General features: G+C 36.5%; 1 protein-coding gene across 1 annotated transcript; it reads left to right on the forward strand.

The window, feature by feature from the left end:
- The first annotated feature begins 1,799 nt into the window (after nt 1-1,799).
- LOC586396 (coiled-coil domain-containing protein 138) lies at nt 1,800-15,351 on the forward strand. Its single transcript, XM_030980738.1, has 13 exons — nt 1,800-1,916; nt 2,834-2,894; nt 3,321-3,548; nt 4,003-4,322; nt 4,915-5,064; nt 5,583-5,702; nt 6,324-6,527; nt 7,290-7,430; nt 8,213-8,332; nt 8,718-8,922; nt 9,914-10,090; nt 10,772-10,910; nt 15,098-15,351. The coding sequence occupies exons 1-13, from the start codon at nt 1,887-1,889 to the stop codon at nt 15,258-15,260; spliced, it is 2,058 nt and encodes a 685-aa protein (XP_030836598.1). The 5' UTR covers nt 1,800-1,886; the 3' UTR covers nt 15,261-15,351.
- The last annotated feature ends 5,927 nt before the right edge of the window (nt 15,352-21,278 follow it).

Genomic DNA, 21,278 nt, shown 5'->3' on the forward strand with positions numbered 1-21,278 from the left:
GAAGTCCCCCTTTTTACATAAGAAAAGTGCCCCTGTTCCTTCGACAAGTTTCCATTTTCCTTTGCAATAAGTGTCAATTTTCCATTTTCATAAGAGCCCTTTTAAGGTACGAGAAGTGCCCCTATTCTTCACTTTTGATAAGTGCTTCCTTTATTTCCGATGAGTGTCCCTTTTCACCTTTAATTACTGCCACTTTTATTTTGAAAAGTGCCCCTTTTCTTTTCAAATAAACGCTCTTTCTCCTTCTTATAAGAACCACTTCCCCTTCTCATAAAAGCCCGCTTTCACCTTTGAAGAATGACCCTATCAAAATCTGATCGGTTCCCCTTTTTCCTACTAATGCACATTTTCATTTATTATAAAAGCCCCTTTTTCATTCTCATAAGTGCTCCTTTTCATATCTGGGCAGTGCCCCTTTACAGGTGCGATAAGTGCCCCTTTTCACCTCTTATAATTTTCCCTTTTAGAAATGATACGTGCCCCTTTTCTTTTCTAATAAGGGACCTATCACCTATTCATAAATGCCCCCTTCACGTCTTATAAATGCTCTGTTCACTTGGTGCATGCCTTTTTTGTAGGTGTAAAATGCCGCAGTTGAAAAATGCCAAGTTGTCAAATTTTGTTTATGCGTGACTCTTCCATATAATAATAATAAATTCAGTATGGAAGAATGAGAAATTAGTTTTTTTTTAATGATGTGTAGTTCAGTAATTAAAAGGCACAGTGGAATGTTTTTCAAATTTGAGGGGGTGCCAAAAGGGATACTTTTTCAGATGTAAATTAATAAACGTTAAAAGGGAACTTATGCTGTTGCTATAGGGGCATATTAGAAAGGGGCAAATTTTGGTCGTAGGCTGACGGGCACCGTTTTGAGAAAATGGCATGGATATCAGCCCCTCCCCCCCCCCCCATGCACGGCCCCTCTATAATTCTCCTCCGCTAATAAAGTCGAGATAATAACTCCATTATTAATCTATAATTTATTAAAATTATTTTGAGGACCAAATGCTGCAGCCATCCAATTATTTTGGACACTGATCTCATGAAGTTCATCACCGTAATTCAGACCATCTAACATTAGTCTAAGTTCATCCTAATTCAGTGGTTCTCCAATAGTGTCATATGAGAGAAGATGAATGAGTTTCCCCAAGAAGATATACATGCATTAACCCCCCCCCCCCCCCCCGGCCCCCCTAAAAAAATAGTTACTATAATTACACTGTAACAATTAAAATGGGTTTCCACTAGTATCGGTACCCTGCTTGTTTTTTTAAGGCAATCGTTAGCAGCAGCAAGACGCTTAGTTTGCTTTTTCAAATAATCATCTAATGTAATGTGGTAAGTTGAGTAAGGATTTACTTAATTCCCATCAAGCACAAGAAACGCACAAAAAACCACCGTGATCAACCAACAATGATTAATGGCAAATGAACAACAAATATCTAGAAAGTAAGTTGCAAATCAAAATTGCATAAAATACCTTGTAGGAGTCATTGTTATTTACGATGGAGAAAAAAATCGCTATGTGATCTTTAGCCCAGCCATGTTAAAGTTAGGTTACTAGCTTCAAATGCAAATAGAATTTTGTGATTGAGTCAAGTCCCTTATGACATTATTATTGGTAATTTTATATTTTGAATTATTTCTAACTGAATTCCTCACCCTGTACTTGAATAAATTCAATCCAATTATTTTTTGTTTGAGCACTATTTGTATTTGAATAATATTTTTTCTCTTCATTTAGTTATAATGACTTCAAATGTATTTAGCTCAGTTTTGAATTAATGTCCAAAGCGTGAACATAGACTGTTCTTGTTGTGTGGCACCAAAATCAAAATTGTCAACGAATTCCATCTTTAAATTCTATCTTTATCGACAGTTGTGAGATGTCTCGAAAACTTAATCAACAGAACTATGTAAATATAATTGTGTTTTTTATACATTGAGTTTTCAAGTATAATTCAATTTCATTTATGTAAATTTTTGCTATCATAATCACAGATAAACTCGCCGCCCTATATGCCTAAATCATAGCAAAACGTCTCTTGGCGTGTCGCCTGAACTGTCGGCCTAGGCCTAGGCCGAGTCGAACCTCGGCTCACTTCGCTTGTACGTGTGCTGCATGCAATGAGCTGATTTGTTGTTGTTGTTGTTGTCGCGTTTATAAGGCTGTCCAATCTGAAAAGATTATTTCTGCCTGGCTATAGACTCCGCTATAGTTTTTCAAGTTATTCATCAGTGATGATTCGATGGCCCTGTTTCTTCCTCAGTGGTTGAGTGGTAGACCGAATTTTCTGTCTCTTTCGACCTTACCCAAATCAGAGGCTAACAAACGAAAGAGACAGAAAATTTGGTGAGTGGGTATCACACTCACACTCGATGGAGCATGAACGGGCAATAACTTAGGTGTCGACCATGACAAGGGTGCGAGTATTTCATTAATAATGAGCGAGGGCTCAACTTAGTTATAAGCAGAGAGGGCGGAGGTTACTTTAAGGGCAATCCAATCCAAACCTTGTAAGTTCATTTTTATGAAAGCAGAAAAATGAGAATAACAGAAAAATGCACAAGTTTGAAATTAATTGGACTAATGAATTCATAAGTAAACCTGGATCTAAAACTATAACGTATACTATAAGTTAGGCTTAGTATTATCATTATTTTAAGTTAGCTACAAGAGTTAGATTAAATTTAAGAAATAAGAAATTCAGAATACAGAAGAAGCTGTATTTAGGCCTCTGCTACTGCTAGCTGCTTTGCGATATAATTGCATTGTTGTCTCTTGAAATGATTCAGTGACATTCGACTTCTCTCCCATTTTGATCGATTCCAGGGGAGATTATTCTCTGATGACCTGTCTTCCATACCAGACCTTGGAACTCAACAAGGATATGGTAAGAGTCTTGGCAGAAGAGGATACAATAAAAAAAAGTTTAATCAGGAATAATGAGTGATTAATTACTAGAATGCCTTGAATGACCTTTGCTTACAAAAATAAACAATATTCAATAACAAATAAAGACACAAAATCTTTGTGAGAAAATCTAACATCTATATTAGCAAGTCCTAAAGGTGCTTCTTAAAGATGTTAGTCAGTATAATCTAACGATTCCATCCCATTAATGTATAACTAGAGAGATACTGAATTCCGCCTTACATGGCCATTTTAAGTTTGTTTTAAAAAGAATGACAACAATCACGAATGTAAAAAGGGGGCAGAATTCATTTCTACAGTGGAACGTTTTGTTACAGTATTGAAATGTAGATCTCTCTGTGATTAGAGAAAAATGATCTGTCATTGAGAATTTCATGATCCACAGAAGTGACTTCACAGCAAACTCCAGAGAGGGCAGCAGATATGAATGCATCTCCCTCGAACCGCCGGCTGATGAGCGAAGAGAGGAAGCATTACAACAGAGCTTTGAGGGACATGTGTAAAATCATCAATGCTAGTAGTAAACAGCTCGGAGATGCGTCACAGAGGACAGACAGAGACGATAGGCTTCGGAGGATGATGAGGGAGGGGAGATACCGTGACAGACATACTTGTAAGTTTTTAATTTATGAAATATTTTGTGATATGAGTCTACTTTTGAATTTCTGTCAAAAGAAACATACACTCAAATACCTCATTTTGTTCTATATGAGGTCAGTGTGATTTGTAGAGTTAATTAGGAAATTTATCTCATTTTATGCAATGAAATTAATTCACCTTATGAGACTCTTTGTTGTTATTTGAGGGCAATATTCTTGCAAGGATAATAAATATGATTCTATATTCTGAAAAATTGTTCTAACCTCATTCTGTTGTTTAATTCTCAATCATCATGCAATATCATATGTTTAATAACTTGATATCAACTATAATTTATTCTGTCCTTGTGATGTAGTTTCATACTTTTATATCCGTATCTTTTCAATCAAATTCAGAGTGTATTTTTCCATGTAGGTTATTTTCTGTATTTTTTTTCTTCATTTCTACTTTCTGTTGATTTCTGTCAGTGTCTGAGGACCTTGCAACGCTTTCCGATCCAGATGTGACCCTCCAGGTTGGAGCATCCTATGATGATGGGACCTCCAATGGCTCGGGTCTTGGGAGAAGACATGATCCATATGATCGCATGGACGATGATTTTGATGATGATGATGACGAGGAGGAAGATGATCTTGATGGGGATCATATGACCAGTCCCCACAGGTCGCAGAAGAACTATCATAAGGCAGGGAGCAGAGACAACGATGTCAGCTGGAGCCCTGGCAAGCCATCTGGACAGTTTGAGGCTGTTTATGCAGAGCTGGTTACCATCAGCTCCAAACTTCAGGTTTGTCTTGGACACAATTACCTGTTTGGATTCCTACCTCGTAAAATGCCCGGTCACACTTCAGAATCGACTTCTACATGATTGGTAGTCAAGAAGATCTTGACCATATGGGGGTAATGTAAATATGTGTTCCGTCTGATGTTGTTCTGGGCCCTGTTTCATAAAACATGTTAGCAGTAACCAGTTCCAATAACTGTTATAAGCTACTGAAATCATAGAATTTGATTGGCTGAGAGCAAATTTGACTCGGAAATTTAGCATTTGTCACTGATAACAAGTTTTATGAAACAGGGCCTTGGTGCCGGTCTTGGAGCGTTTGAAAAGATTTTTACACTAATCTGTGATCACTGGCATTACAGTACGCAACGTCATGACATCACTGGAAAATCCTTCTCTTGGAAATTTCTTTTTTTTTTGTCACCTTTATTTAAAAGCACATACTGTAGCTTCCAAAACTGCACAGATTTGTTATACACTGTACATGTACATCAGATGATTATGGTGATTTTGAAGAACCATCATTTCTTTGTTTGTTCATCACTATTCATATATTCTTAAGTACATACATGTTCTTTTTCTTTTGAATTTACAGAGGCAGACCGTTGCCCTACAGGAGAGGGAGAAGGCATTAGAAAAGCGAGAACAATCTCTTCAAAATCTGGAGGAAACTCTTCAGACTGACAATTTATCCATCCATCAAGCTTACAAAGATTTCAACAAGAGATGGCATAAACTGGAAGAGGTGTCTATAATATCTTCTTATGTCCTCTCTGAAGTCTGGAGTACTCTTGATTATTGATAAATCTTTTTCGAAATAAAATAATGCAAACCGAAGGTTATTCTGTTAGCATTAAATGTAATTTTTAAAAAAGGTTTATGTGTGTCATTTGCTAGTAATGACAATAGTATACCCTAAGAAATCAAGTTTGATAATTTGTATTATTACCCATACCAGACGTCTAAGCAGTGGTTTTACAAAATCATATTACACTTGTTGTAATTCTAAAAGAGCTAATCAGTAAATATAAGACCATATTACCCTCTCATGAAAAAGCCTAAGTACACCCATATTGCCCTCGTCTTTGACTCGGGGCAATATGAGTCTAGTTTGGGCAATATATGTGGTATCTCCCTCAAGGCCAGTCAATATTATATAAATATGTGTTAATCATGATGATGATAATGATGATGATGTCTTTGACGACGATGAATGATGTTTTTGCATAAGGGATGAAAAAAAACATTTTGCTTTAATATCAGGAGCACAGGAAGCAGGTGAAAGAGCTTGAGGACACCATCAGAGAGAGAACTAAAGAGAGCAAGAGACAGAAGGAATCATTTGATACCCTGAAGCAGGCCAATGATGGATTAAGAAATCAGGTCAGTATAAGCTGTTTTAGGATCTACTTAAACTGTAGTCTGCTCTGATCCCTCTCAAGTTAATAAGTTACACTTTACAATATTTGTATTCATAATATTTCTTCTTTATTATTTATCTTTGTTTTCATAATTGTGTTATTTATGTGTTTAATTTGTACTTATTAAGTCTGTAATATTTTGTATATGTTTTTTTTTATTGTGCAGAGCCCTCAGGGATAACAGTTTGTTAACTGAAAAGGCAACCCTGCTTAAACAAACAGTAAATGAATATGTAGATAAATAAACTGTAATCTCTCTTTACATGGATTTGAAACTGATTTGGGGTTACATGATTACCCGAGCCATATTTCATATATACTGTATTTATCTAGTTTCATCTGACTACTGGATCAATAAATGAGATTTGTTCTTGTTTACTAAAAATAGCTGTGAATATAGCATATTGCACATAACTTATAAGGTTTTTTTTACATCTTTTTGTGAATATGATACCTATTCTCTAGTCTGTATGCTCAATTCTCTATGTTACACTAGCAATAGTAACAAATTATTGGATACAGTATAATTTATAAGTTATCACTCTCTAAGATAACTTTATTTATGATTATCCTTGCATGGTAGCTTGACAAGGTCGAAGAACAGAACAAGAAGCTTGAATCTCAAGCCATCGGTCTTCAGAGTCGCTTGACCAACCTGCTGAGGAAGCAGGAACTGATCAGTCGACAGAGAGACCAAGAGAGCATGGCGGTCAAGGCTAAGGTTGAATCTGTCAAGCGGCGGGTAGAGGGGTCAGCGCAGAAAAGTGTGATGTCAAGAAGCACAAAGGTATTCCTTGAGTCCTTGTGAGGCTTGTTCCTTGCTCTTACAAAGAGGAGCATGATTATGCAGATATCACTTTTCTGCAAGAAGCTATTGAAGCATATGTTCTTGTTGAAAAACGGTATAATCCTGCAAATATTCTTCTCTTGTGCAAAAGAGATACATACCAGTACATTTAATTCTGCTGATATCCTTATACGCCTTTCTTGTAGGCACTTTGGGATGAGAATTTTAAATACCTATCACTTTTTGTATGCTTATTGATAGGGGAGTAGAAGGATACTGGGTTACAATGCTACTGCTTTTAAATACATTGAAGATGAAAGCTGATATTGGAGCTTGCCTGAAGAGAACTCATTCAAACTTATTGCATGGTATTTTATTTGTGATTAGCCAGTATTGTAGATGTTAGAACACTAACACTAGATATTTGTATATAATTATATTGAAATATATTGGATTATGATTTTTATAGTGCACATATCCACCATGCAAGATGCTCAAGGTGGTCCAATGTTACCCCGACTCTAGCTAGGCTACAGATTCAAAGATTTCCTTCCTACCATAAACAAGTTAACACCTGGATTTTCGTGAAACATTCATCCAAAGATGCAATAATTGAAACTTTTTCCAGGAAGCCTAACATTCAAATGCATCGAAAGAGTTGCATATCAACTATTCTCACGCTCAGTCTTCAGTAGTTAGTCACTCAATCAATAATTTCAATTAGTGATTAATTTATTATTATATGATTTTTCTTTTCTTCAGCAATCCTCTGGACTGTATGATGCATTAGGAATACTCCTAGAATGGGTGAGTGAGGTTCATCTAAGACACTACTCTGACGATCCTTCAAAGCCTCTAGAAGCCATGCCTTCACCAGCGCTTACACATGACAGATGTATTAGGGTAAGATGTACAAGCCAAACTTAAATATTTCCCTGTCATTTACTTCTCCTCTTTTTTTCTTTTTCTTTTTTGTGTGTGTATGTATTGTTGTTGTTGTTGGTTGTTGTTGTAGTTTCTGTCCACATTTTCAACCTTTTCCATATCTCCTTGTTCTTCTACTCATGACAAATTTACATGATTTAGTTCAATTTGAATGTGTGACACAGATTTCTGTTTATGCAAAGGGATTTTTTTCACCATCATTATGCTTTGTGCTTGAGATGGCACATTGTGTTTTAGGTTGAGGAAAGTGGTATCAGAAATGATCTCGATGATAAGAGGAGGGGGAAAAACCCCAATCATTATACCAGGAGGAGAGACCTAAGGGTCACAGTGATTCAGTTAGCTATTCCCTCCCAAGAACAGGTGATGCCATAACATAATAATAATAACAAATTACAGTGATGATCAGGGCCTTGTCTTACAAAGAATTGCGATTGATCCAAATCAATCGTAAGTCCTCCAATCAATCCCAAGTTTGCAGTCTCCTATCTCTTATGTACATAGTTGCGATTGATATCAATCGCAAATAAGTTGCGATTGATATCAACTCTTTGTAAGATGAGGCCCAGATCTAAATAAATGCATCAGATTTCAATAAATGGTTGATTTCAGGTATTTCATGAATTATCAGCAATTATTCAATCAATGAGGACTGCGTTACACAGCATATGTTCAATGGATTATTTCCATTCGATACTCTTAGAGAATAATCTCTGTTCTATGTTGCTTGATCCATACAGATTTTACCAGCTCTAGTTGAAGTCCTTGGGCAGCTTCCATCTCAAGCTGCCAAGTTACATCTTCCTTGTCTTCAATTCATCTACTGGTCTCTCCTACACCTGCAGTCATCAGATAAACAGGTACAGATAGAACAGATACTGATAGAAGAAGGGAGGGGTGGCAAAGGGTTTACTGTTCTTTCTGAATTTCATTTTTATTTTCCACAGACTTCCATGTCACCCTTTCCATATCTCTCTACTGGTCGGGAAGGGTATAATAAGTAAACCTTCAGTGTAAAAAGCCGTTTGCTTATAGTATGTAGCATGATATTTTTGTTAACTTACCATTTTATTGGATAGTTACCACCTTTACCCCTTTAATTTACAGTTTAATCAGTGATTTTATTTGTGAAATCTATACACTTCATGTAAACATCGATCCATGGCTACTTTCATTCAAGATATATGCATTTGCCTTAAGGAAAAGAAAAGAGCTGTAATTCAGTTCTTTTTATGAATATTACAGCAGGTGAGTCTGTCATCGACGTACCGTCGTCTTGGTGATGAGTTGTACCGCCCTCAGGTGGTGAGGTTTGCCTCGGATCGAGATCGGACCAGCCCTGATCCTGCTGCTCAGACGGAGAAACCCAAGTCGGCCATCTTCTTCAAGAGTGCCAACCTCCACATCCGTTTCCTCTCCTCTCTCATCATTATGAGGACTATCACACAGGGTAAATCTTAGATATATCTCACTTGTATATTGTCTTTGCTCCCCAGGGAGTGGAAAATGTGCCTAAATTGCGTTGCGGGTGAGCCTGAATCCGATGAGCAGGGTAATAATATGTGTTGTGCCTCGAAACAAAGTATTAGGCGCATTATAAATGTGACCTATTATTATTATTATTATTTTTGAGAACGGTTATAACACCCATGGTGTATGTTGGCCTGGTTGGAACAAAACAACAATGGCTCCTGTCTTTAGGAGTAGCATTGTCACAAAGAACAGTCAGTGATGAAGAGAGACCAGTTTTGATTTCCAGTGTCTTTGATGTCATGGTCTTGGTTTTCGATCCTGAGACCTAATGCTGAATGAATGCAATTATGGGTTTTCTCCTGAATACAGTCTAAATGGCCCACCGCCCAAGTGTTTGTTACAAACAAAATTTAAACTTGATGCTGTGTACTGATATTCCTACAAAAGAAGAGATCCTTCAAACGATGCTGATCTTCATATACAATGCTACCTCTCAAATTCCATCAAGGACTCAACGTTCTTATTGTTCCAGGCCCCATCTTATAACAAGTTTTGATTAAGCGCAACTTTCGCAACTATGTGCATAAGAGATAGGAGACTGTTAAATTGACTGAAGGACTTGCGATTGATTCGGATCAATTGCAACTCTTTATAAGACAGCCCCTGATCAGCTATTTTCCACGATTATTAGAAGAATCTTCTCTCAGAAGCTTCCTCACCATGCTGAAATACTGAGTGAAAGACATCTACCAACTTTCAAAAATCTTTAATTCCATCTATCACACTGTGCCACATTGTATGTACCATGGCACTATGAAGTTGTGTGATCTAATCTAATGTTAACATTTCTTTAATCTTAAGTATGTTAAATATTAATTTGTCTTATCTTATTTGTATGCCCCTTGAGCATCTGTAGAGATGGATATGTTGCGCTTTATAAATATTATTATTATTATTATTATCTTTAGTGGACTACTTGGCAAATGTCTTTGATGTTGTCCGGTGTGACCTCAAAGATGACAGAGCCAAAGAGTTGTACCTTCGCTACCAGGCCACACCCCTCATCCTCTCTCATCTCAAAGCTAGTAACAGAGCTATCACGGGCTGTGCTGTGGATATCTTCCTACAGATGTCTATGGAATCAAGTGAGTTGTTATCTATTGAATGTAGTCACGAACCTTAAACATATTCATGTATGTTAATTATGCGCATGACCGAAAGTGAGGAGGATAAGAGAGATTTATAAAAACCACCACAGTCATAGCGACATGGAAAACTTCATTATTTTTTTTTTAAATACCGTTGCTGTTTTCAGTACTTGTGTGTTGTGAGGTGCAGGAAGGTTTAATTAAATAATGTAGAATCATCTTGTTGTGATACTGTTTATAACAGTTAGTGTGACACATTAACAAAACAGAAGGCCTTAATTTCTTCATTTTATTTTTCTCATAAGGCTCTTCACTCTATTCTTAATTACTTTAATTCCAGTAAACTCACCTGACATGCTAGCAATACACTCTTTTTGTATTTTTTGTTGTTAATGCTTTTGATGTTTTGATTTAACAATTATTATTTTGATATACAGTATTATTTAATGTTTATCTTTGCAGAAACTGAATAGCATGGTTTGAGACATTCATGTGGTTATCTGTTCAAATTTGTATTACTTCCCTTCATTAATAAAAAATGTAGAATTATCTATTTCTTTAATTCAGTGGAATGAAATTTCTTTAATTCATCTTGCCATAATAAAATGTAGACAAGATGTGGAGAAGTATCTCAATGTGACAAGTAAACACATATTTCTTTTGTTTTTACTGCTCTAGTTTTCATGCAGCAGTTCCTGTACAGCTGTTGCAACGACGTCTGGTTCAAGTCATGTGCTGCCCTCTTGAGTTCAACGGGGATGGATATCAAGGTGGTCGAGAAATTAAGCATCATCCTCCAAAAACTTTCCAAAGTCAAGTGAGTAGATGAGTAGATATTAAAAATAACTGTATGATGAAATCATTTGATTTAATCATAAACGCTTTATTGACAAAGTTAATTTTTAAAAAAGTAATAACTTTAATAGGTTTTTGTGTTATTACTTTTTATAAAAGGATTTTCCTCTTTTGGGGGTGAGAGCTGCAATAAATATCATGCTAATATGTAAACGAATGTTCAAACCATTTACTCTTTCATCAGTAAAAGTAGAAGATTTAACCATCTGAGTCAGTTATCAGTCAGTATATATAGATAGAATAAGAGGCATGCACTTGAACAAAATGAAACACATTGCATACTTATTTCTCCAGGGACTATGAGACAAAATATAACCTTTTTCTTTTTCCTTTTCTTTTTTTATACTTTTTGGTTTCCATACACAGATATATTCATATCTACTTTATTGTCCTGCATACAACTGATGCACTGTTGTTTTGACAAACGAAAATAGGGAAAAAATACATTGGGACCCATACCATCTGGTTTGATGTATGAAAGAGCTCCCCCTAGTGGCAGATACAAAGATTCTGTCTGCTTTGTCGGCCCTATGAAGTATTTGTGATTGAAGAGACATGCGTAGTGTGAGATTAAGGTCATTCAATTATTCAGGCAGTCCTTTCATTCTTTGTTGTTGTTAGTGTTGTATAGAGAAGGAGTATTGGGAAAAAGGAGGAGAAATAGATGACAAAGAGGAAAAAACGAAACCTTTATTGAGATTGTAATAACATTTGTTAATTGACAGAATGATTTTATTTATATTAAAGAAGAAAGTTTGTCCTCACTGGAGATGATCTGAAGTTCCTTGTATATTTTATTTTTACAAAAAACAATGTGCCATAAACACACTTTTCACTTTTGCATCTAATAACATTGGTTTTGTTATATCATGTACAGTGGACTCTGCATAAGTTAAATCTTTTGGGACTGCTAAAAATAGTTCAATTTATGCCACATTGACTAAGGAGGTGAAAAATACACATGTTTTGCATAGTTTGGTTTTAAAAAAATTAAAAAATTTGACGTTGAGGAAATTTGACTTGTCCGACTTCCGGTTAGGCAGAGTTAACTGCATACCTCGAGTCTTACTTGACGCCTGTGAAGCATTTCTTTATTGACAGTGATTGAAAATGTTGCTTGCTCGTGCGTGATCAAAAGTGCATACGTTGTTTATAATCATGAATGGTATTTTTAAAACATAAAAATAAAGTCTGGGATTATTTGTGTGAAAACCGCAAAGACTTCCATTAATATCAGTCATGATTCATGAATTGCCTAAAATATCTTCCCAAGATTAAATGAGACATACTTGATGTGATTATTTTAATCAAATGTGAAAGTTGTTATCCTTTGGTTTTGAGGCCATTTACACCAGCTTCGTAAGGACATGAACTACTTTGAATTGTTTGTCCTCAAAATACTGCAGTCATGCTAAGTTCAACTATTTCAAAGATGATAAATCATCATTATTTGGCACAACAGAAACATCCTGAACAAAATGAGGAAGCAGGTAGAGGAATTGGCTTAAAAATTATCATCACGCACTTAAGATAAGAAGGTTTAAAACTGTTGGAACAATATTGAGGAATTTTGAAATGGACTACCCCGAAATTGACTGGAATATGCATAAAATATGTTGTCAGTGCCAACTCTAAAATGTAAAAGAAAGTGTCCAATGTTGATAGCAAGACATTGTATGTTCTCTTACTCAGTTGAACTTAAAGCCCCTCTGCACTAGTTTGGCATGGAGGATTAATCCTCCCTGCAAGGTCACTGGCAGTTGGTTATCTCATCAAATCAGCTCTCAATTAGCATAAGAAAATGAGCATCATGGGGGATCAACAGGTAGCGCTTAGGCATTGTTGGCTTATAGAGGGCACAAGTAGCTTTAAATAGTACAGTGGGGCTTTAAGTTTAGCTCATCATAGTTTTCTCTCTTCTTAGGAGAGGTCAAGAATTCCAGACCTCATGTTAGTGGGAAAGAGCCCATTCTTGTCTCTTTCCGTCCACCAAACACTTTTCGTGTACCAATAACTGTAAAGTCCAACATCCCCAGCAGTGAGTGTGGGACATGAATGGATTGTTTTCCTGCTCACTACAAATTCAATCAGACACCCCTCCTGTTCAGGATTAGTAGTCTCCCCCTCCCCAGGGCATCAGGTTCACTCTCTCTCTCTCTCTCTCTCTCTGCCCTATTCACACTCGGCTTTATAATGCGTTTGTCATGGAGTTCAATATGCAGGGCATGAAGTTCACTCTCAATGCCCTATTCACACTCGGCTTTGTAATGCATTTGTCATGGAGTTCAGTGTGCATGCCTTGTATGCACTTTGGCTTATCTCGCTTCTAGGGCATTGAGTTAACACCTCATGCCCTATTCACATTCACATTCACATTCACAAGCTTATTAACGATGTATTTGTCCCTTCTTGGACATGGAGTTTGGTGTGCAGGCCTTGTTCACATCTCAGCTTACATCCCCTCTAGGGCATTGCTCCCCTCTTTAAGGCCATGTTCACACTCAGACTCAAATTGAAGAATGGTAGTCTCACTAGTCTGTCCCCTCTAGGGCATTGAGTTCATTATACAGACTGTGTCCACATTCAAGTTTCATACAAAGATATGTAACCGGCTAACCCCCTCGGGACATGTGTTCAAACTCTGTTTGGTGGTCTTTATTTTGGGCATGGAGTAACTCAGCATGATGTATTCACACTTACAAACAATGTTCTACCTTATCTAGGGCATTTAATCCATACTGCATGCTCTGTTCACATTAATGTCTACAAACAAAAAGTTTTATTGGTAGTCCACTTCTTCAAGGTCATGGAGTTCACTTTATCCTGTTCACACTCAGGCTTACAGTGTAGTAATTTACTTCACAAGTGCAGTGAGTTCATTCACTCTCTCTACTATTGAAACATTCACATGGCACATGCCCTGGTGCCAGAGTAACAATTCTAGATTAATTGCCTTGTCTAAGAGTGCAACATCTGGGCCTGCATCATGGAAAGTCTATTTAGAATGATCCAAATTACCTATCTTTTAGTTTTATGTACAGAGTTTTGATTTATATCACTTTGGATTAATCGCAACTCTTCTTACGACAGGGTCCAGGGCAAGCCGAGCTTTGAACCCCCAACTTTGTCATGGAAAGTCAAAGAGACTAAGGATTATCCCCAGTGCTCTTCATGACATTGTTTGATAATTTCAGCAGCTACATTTTCAAAAAGTAACACATACACTGGCCGAGTGTGAACAGATCCTAGAAATCTACTATCGGTATATAGTTTCAGCAACTGCTGCGGTTTCTTCTGAATCACTAGATACACGTATCAACAGTAGATTCACTCTTAATCTTATCAACTGCATAAACCAGCCACTCCCTCAAAAATGACTTCTTTGAACAAATGCTCATGAGGTCATTAATAATTTTAGTTCCAGGCTAGTTTTAAAAGCTCCATGTAATTTATAGTCTTGACTATTGAAAGGAAAATGGAGAGAGCCATTTTGTATCAACTGTTAATTGTTGTTTTTATGACCTTTCATTTGAGACTGGTAGGCCATGTATAGCATCATACATTCATCCACTCGTGTTTATAATTCATAGTTTAGTTCTTTGCCCTTTAATCATAATGTTTTTAAATGACCACTGGATAACTAAAATATGATAATTGTTATCATATTTTGGTTAGATTTCTATGTCGATAATGATTAGATGTAAACTTATATATCTAACAACTCTCCATTTCTCTCTTCCCCTCCCCTCCCCCCCCCCCCCTCTCTCTCACTCTCTGCACACAAATTAATTAATGTATATGTCTGACTGTCTCTTTTTATCTCTTTGATTTTGTTTATCTCTCTCCTTCTCCTCTCTCCCTCCCTCCCTCTCTCTCTCTCTCTCTATCTCTCTCTCTCTCTCTCTATCTCTCTATCTCTCTCTCTCTCTCTCTCCCTCTCTCTCACTCTCTACACACAAATTAATCAATTTATATGTCTGACTGTCTCTTTTTATCTCTTTGATTTTGTTCATCTCTCTCCTTCCCCTCTCCTCTCTCCCTCCCTCCCTCCCTCCCTCCCTCTCTCTCTCTCTCTCTCTCTCTCTATCTCTCTATCTCTCTCTCTCTCTCTCTCCCTCCCTTGCTCTCCCTCTGTCTCAACTCACACAGGACCAACAAGCATCTGTTTGACTCCTCTGGTACCTCCTTCACCATCCAGGAGATGTCCAGATCCAGGGAGTGCCAGGAGAATGCCTTCCTGGCCCTCAACTTCCGCTCCATCCTCTTCAACCTCAACCTCCTCAAACCCGGCTCTAATTCTACCATGAGATAAAATCCACAAATGAGGCATGATGGCTCAGTGGTAGACCTGTGACCCATTTCACAAAACTTGTCATCAGTGACCAATGACAGTTTTTGTTATAAGCTACTGAAATCCTTGCTTTTGATTGGTTATCAGCAGATTTGTCACTGATATTTGTCATTTGTCATTGAAAAAAGGCTTTGTGAAACACCCCCAGTTGACTCGTAACTGGGAGGTCACAGGTTCAAAACCAAATCGATGTGCTAGTGCCCTTTGGTAAGGCATCAATCCTCATTACCAAGTCCCTCAGAGAGGACTTAAAGCTATAGGTCCCCTGGTTGCTTATACAAAAGCATACACATGATTTCTAATAGTCGGGTAAAACAAAGAAACTAAGCAAGTAGAGCAAGTACCATGACCGCCCAGCAGAGGCAGATACCAATTCTATATCATAGCTGCCAACCATTCCTATTTGGGAGGCATGATTCTTATTTTTTGGTCTTCAAGCTACTGTTTTGAACCCTAGATTCCTCTCTTTTTCTGAAATATTCTGTGTGAAAAAAAATAGACTGCATTTCTTAATTTTGTCTTGAGAGATTCATAATTTTTGCTGTGAAAGGTTGGCAAGTATGCTTTACAAGAGGTTTTCATCATCAGTATTTCTTGGGACAATCTATAAAGTGCTCTGATCATTTAGTTTTAACTGGACAGACCACAAGATACAAATGATGCTATTTTTTCTATCATTAATAATATCTCATTTTACCATAAATAATGGTTGTTATACAGCCTTTGCTCTTGTGATTCTGTGGAGGTGGAATAGAAAGTGTATTATTCCAATTTCTGTAAAATTCTTTGTTTGTTTTTTTGTTTTACCTGACTGCTAAGAAAGCATGTGTATGCTTGTAAGTAAATTACCAGGGGACCGATAGCTTTAAGTCCTCTCCGAGGGACATGGTAATGAGGATTAATGCCTTACCAAAGGGCACTAGCACATCGATTCGGTTTCAAACCCGGGACCTCCCAGTTACAAGACCTCTGCTCTACTACTAAGAAATCGTGCTTTGTGATACAGCCTTTGTTCTTGTGATTCTGTGGGTGTGTGATAGAAAGAGTATTATCTAAATTTCTGTAAAATTTAAAATGCTGAAATCACAGAGCGTAAAAAACCAGGCTTCTAGACAGGAATTTGTTTACCCTTGTTCCAAATTGAGTATATAATAATATGGTCTTTGGTAACCTAGGTTTAGAAGGAACCAAAATATTCAAAACTTTGATTAGGCTATTGCATAATTGGCTGAATACTAGCAATGACTTTACTAGCCTTTTTCATGCATTTTCATGTAATTTGTGTTTTAGAAGGTGCAAGCAAAAACCAAGAAGAATCAACTGCTAAGTTCATGATAATTTTCATAATCAATCCAACATTGTTATCATTGTACCGGTATATTGTTCTTTTAAAAGAATGAACTCTTCCTTGAAATTATTGAATACAGTACCGGTAGTTAACTACTTGTTGATTTCTTTGATGGGAGATAGGATGTCTACTCCCTTGAAATATACAAATAAAATACTTTACTAGTTTTTTGCTTGCATTTTCCTATAATTTGTGTATTTGAAGGTGCAAGCAAAAACCAAGAAGAATCAAGTGCTAGTTCATGATAATTTTCATAATCAGTCCAACATTGTAATCATTGTATATTGTTCTTTTAAAGGAATGAACTCTCCCTTGAAATGATTGAATACAGTAGTTAACTACTTGTTGATTTCTCTGATGGGAAATTGGACATCTACTCCCTTGAAATATACAAATAAAATAGGAAAGTGCTATTTCACCAAGCTTAGGGCTATTACTCTGACTTTCTCCCTGTAAGATCTCTCAACATTCCAAATAGTTTCATTGAGGAAATGAGTCTTGAATCAATAACACATCACTTTTACAAGCCTCTGGCGTTGCGCTGGTTTCAAGGAATCAAAACTGGGTCAATTCTTTCACAGTATTCATGTTTGTTTGACAGCTGTAATAAGAAAAGTATGCACAAATTAGTCTCAAGTATGTTTACTTGCACTCTGGTTGATGATTTTGAATATATCTAGGGCGTGTTGCTCTAAATCAGCGTACTCTCCGATGGGCCGTGACCTAATTTCTTCTGCAAATAATCAGTGCTGTATGGTACGTTGTGACAACTTTCAACAGAAGTTGATGACCATATGAAAGAAAGAAAGAGGTTTACATGGTCTTTGTTTTATTCTGGGTTGTTGATTGATAAGACTTGGTCATGCTTTCTTTGGTCTATTTAAAACACACAAGAGAATAGACATGATGAATGCTGCCCTGTTTGTATAGCATTGAATTGCATGCATTACAGGAAGTTGGGTTTCTGAACTCGTATAATGTGAGAGACACAAACTGAGGTAGAAATACATATTCTTACAAAGATAATTTGAGAAAGCATTTCTTATGTCTTTGGGGGGGGGGGGGGGGGTGAGGGGTGATCTGAGGCGTGTTTTTCTTCTCAGTTTGCAAGCATATGCTACTGGAGTGTGAAAGGAATTTAAATACAGGAGCATTTATATCACAAACTGATGACAAGCTATTTTGCTACATGTATCTATATGTATCTGTTTTGCAATGTGTAAATTTTGTATTCATTTGTCTATATTTAGGAAAGTTTATTTATTTGTAAATACTAATTGTCAGATTTGTTGTTTTTTGGTGTGAAATATTACATACTTACTCTTGAAAAGGTACTTCAAACCCATCTGTATTTGTTTTGTCTTGTTTTCTCTAATTTTCTTTTCTTTTTCTTTTACCTTTTGGTTTCCCCCATTTTGTTTCCTTTCCTTCCTCGGGGGTAATAGTATATCTGTAAAGCGCTATATAAAAGCGGGATATTATTATTATTTTATTCATTACTCTCATTTTTTAACCCCCCCCCCCCTACCCCCTTCTCCCTTGCATTTTTCTCTTCCTTATTTTCCAACTAGGATATTTTGCTCACTTTCCTCTCTTATCTTTGTAAAATATAACATTTCATCTCCATCTGTTTTTCACTCTGTATCTCCATCTCTGCTTCTGCCCCCTCCTCTTTATATATACATGTATATCTGTATATCTGTCTGTCTGTCCCTCTCTCTCTCCTCTCTCTCTCTCTCTCTCTCTCCTCTCTCTCTCTCTCTCTTCTCTTTTCTATTTCTGTGTCTTTGTCTCCACCTGTCCCCTATCTCTCTCTCTCTCTCTCTCTCTTTCTTTCTCTCTCTACATCTCTCTACATGTATACACCCCTCTCCCTTTTTGTTGAGAGCTTGTTGCATAGGTTTGTAGAGTCTAGCTAATGGCCACACTCGGACCATAAGTGAATAATTTGCTGTCAAATCCAATTCTCCATTGTAATTATATTTGTACAGATTCATCGTGTATCTGTTTTCCGATTGTAAATTTGTTCCATACTCGTGGCATGAGAAGATTATTTTTGAAGGAAGATTTAAAAATGTGTGTTCGTGTTCTAATTATTTGATGCGTGGATTTGAAAAAGTGCATTTGGGTCCATCAGTAATTAGAAGTTTTGACCGCAGTATTTTTTTTTTCTCTCTCTCTCTCTCTCTCTAAATTTAAATCTAAATCTATTGTAACATTTATCCATTCATGTACTTTTCTATTCGATGAATGTTCTGCATAACACATTTAGTTATTATTTAGTAATTTACCAGGGTATTTCAACTTACTTAGTTTCTTTATTGGCATGACACCCTTACAAAGGATATCATTCCGAACTAAAACAATCACTTACACGTATACATTGTAAACTATGCAATTTAAAAAATGTTCGAAATGATACGATGACATATTTTTCAACCCATATTGAACCCTCACAAACACATGTAAAAAGAAACTGTGTCCATTATCTCAGGCAACCTCAGACGAAACAATGCGACAGATATGGAGAATGATGAATCCCTAATCACAGATTAGTTCTCGGGTGGATTTTTTTTTTGGCAAAAACACTGTTCAACCTGGCCCCCACATTGCAACCCTAAATTTGGAAACGAAGAATGACTCGCTTGGCATATCAAAGCATTCAAATATCATTTTACAGAAGAAAATAGATCACTTGCCTATCATTTTCCATCCACTTCTTAATTCTAACTCCATCTATGTCGACAGTGGCGACAATTCACCGATGTATTGCCGGATGCTGCTTGTATTGCGAATAAAAGAAACATAACGAAAGAATTGTTCGAGATTGTTTGACCGCCATTTCTTGGGGGAATAACAAATTGTTTCCTTTCACAACACGTACAATTGAATTTGCGATTCTAGACAAGTTACGTGGGAGTTAACAATGAGATCACATCGTATGAACAACATGAAATGATACTGAGAAAACAAATTGTAATCAATTTAAGAAATAATGACAACTGCACATTTTCCGTTAGGAAACGGGTGATATTTGGGGCGAAATAAGAAAAAATGAAGGGATTTAGGAAAAAGAGACGGACGGGAGTCTATGAGAATGGATAAATCCAGTTGTTTCTGGGGGTCAGATCTCTGAATAGGATACCAGATGTGACAAAGAGCACAAATAGAAACACATGCAAGTGATATATCAGTGGTGTTATAATTATTCTTTATGACGGAGAGCTTTAAAAGAAGAATGAAGCTCTTCTTGGCCAAGAGTCGGTAAACGGATCAGAAATGGAGAAACATCGCTTTTGTTCGTTTGCCCCTTTTCCGTTTGGGAATATTATTTTAAGTAGACCATGTGATGCAATTTCCTCCTTTCATATTAAAACAGTCCAGTTGCCTTTCGCACTTACATATTCAAAACTATTCTAACGAAGATTTTGAAAGTGGGCGATCTGTTTCACATTTATGTTTCTTGTAACTTTACATGTTTCCCTTTTTTATTTTAACAATGGTACTGTTGAAATTAACTTCTTAATTAACTTCTTAATGACTTTCGATTCAGAGTTTTTGTTAGTATGATATTCACTAACCACAAACTAATTATATGAAACTTAAATTAAGAGTTAGACATAATCAAATGAAAGCAAACCATTACATTAACAATACGTATTTGAAGAGATTTCTTTTATGTTGTGGTGGATGTTAATGAACAATTCAGGAAATGCCTAATGCAGCAGTCATTTATCATAATCTGCCACTTATCAAAACTATTATAATGCATTTATTACCAGTGCAAGTGTGTAACATAAAGTTAAGTAGTGTGTAATGCATTGATTTATTCATAATTAAGGTTATTATTGGTAATTCATCAAATATCAGCTGGGCCTACGACAGGATTGCAACCGCATACATTCATTCTTTTCCATTTTAATGCCTCAATAATTCCCTCGATAATTATGTTGATGTATGCGTTTGATTGATTTATTACTCCCGAATTACCAAAACAACATAATTATAATAATGTTCATACAGTGAAATAGTTCTTAACGGACCGTAAATCAAACACAGAGATGCCGGAGCCGTTCTGAGTTGTTTCCCGAATTCTTCACCACCCCCCCCCCCCCCCAAAAAAAAAAACTCTTGCGAGGAAAATATGACTGCCCATTTTGCTCTCGTGAACCCTCTTATGTAATTGTTTGTCTTTGTTCGTTTATAACCTATTATCTTTAAAGATAAAACAGGAAAAGAGTACAATTATATTCATATTAAAATCTCTTTCAGATGAATTTATATTTGCCCTTTAACTTTTGAAAGCCATACAACAATAACAGAAATGAAGAAGAAAAAAAAACATCAAATTTTTCTAATAGTACACAGACCTCGTCTCACCCCACAGCTCAAATATTTGTGAACATCACCCAGCCTAGATTTCGAACTGTTTTCTTGTAAACTTGATTCGTTTTGCAGACCACGGCTTCGATAATTCAATTTGAATTGATAATGTCACCGGCCACAAAACGCATTACATCTTTCCTCTTCTTCATATTTGATTCGTCTTTCATGAATCAGCGACGCGCACGTCCCAAATCTTATCATTTTTGCATCTTTTTTTCTTCTTCTCGGTTTGTTCTGCCAAATTG

This window comes from Strongylocentrotus purpuratus, unplaced genomic scaffold (genome assembly GCF_000002235.5).
Source record: "Strongylocentrotus purpuratus isolate Spur 01 unplaced genomic scaffold, Spur_5.0 spur5_scaffold_11, whole genome shotgun sequence".
In the NCBI taxonomy this organism is placed as follows: domain Eukaryota; kingdom Metazoa; phylum Echinodermata; class Echinoidea; order Camarodonta; family Strongylocentrotidae; genus Strongylocentrotus; species Strongylocentrotus purpuratus.

Bases quoted from the DNA above. Each gene is read 5' to 3' on its own strand.
- LOC586396 (XM_030980738.1), top strand. From the start codon at position 1,887: ATGTCTCGAAAACTTAATCAACAGAACTAT. The intron at 5,065-5,582 runs GTGTCTATAATA...CTTTAATATCAG, and splicing joins GATGGCATAAACTGGAAGAG to GAGCACAGGAAGCAGGTGAA. The intron at 8,923-9,913 runs GTAAATCTTAGA...TATTATCTTTAG, and splicing joins TATGAGGACTATCACACAGG to TGGACTACTTGGCAAATGTC.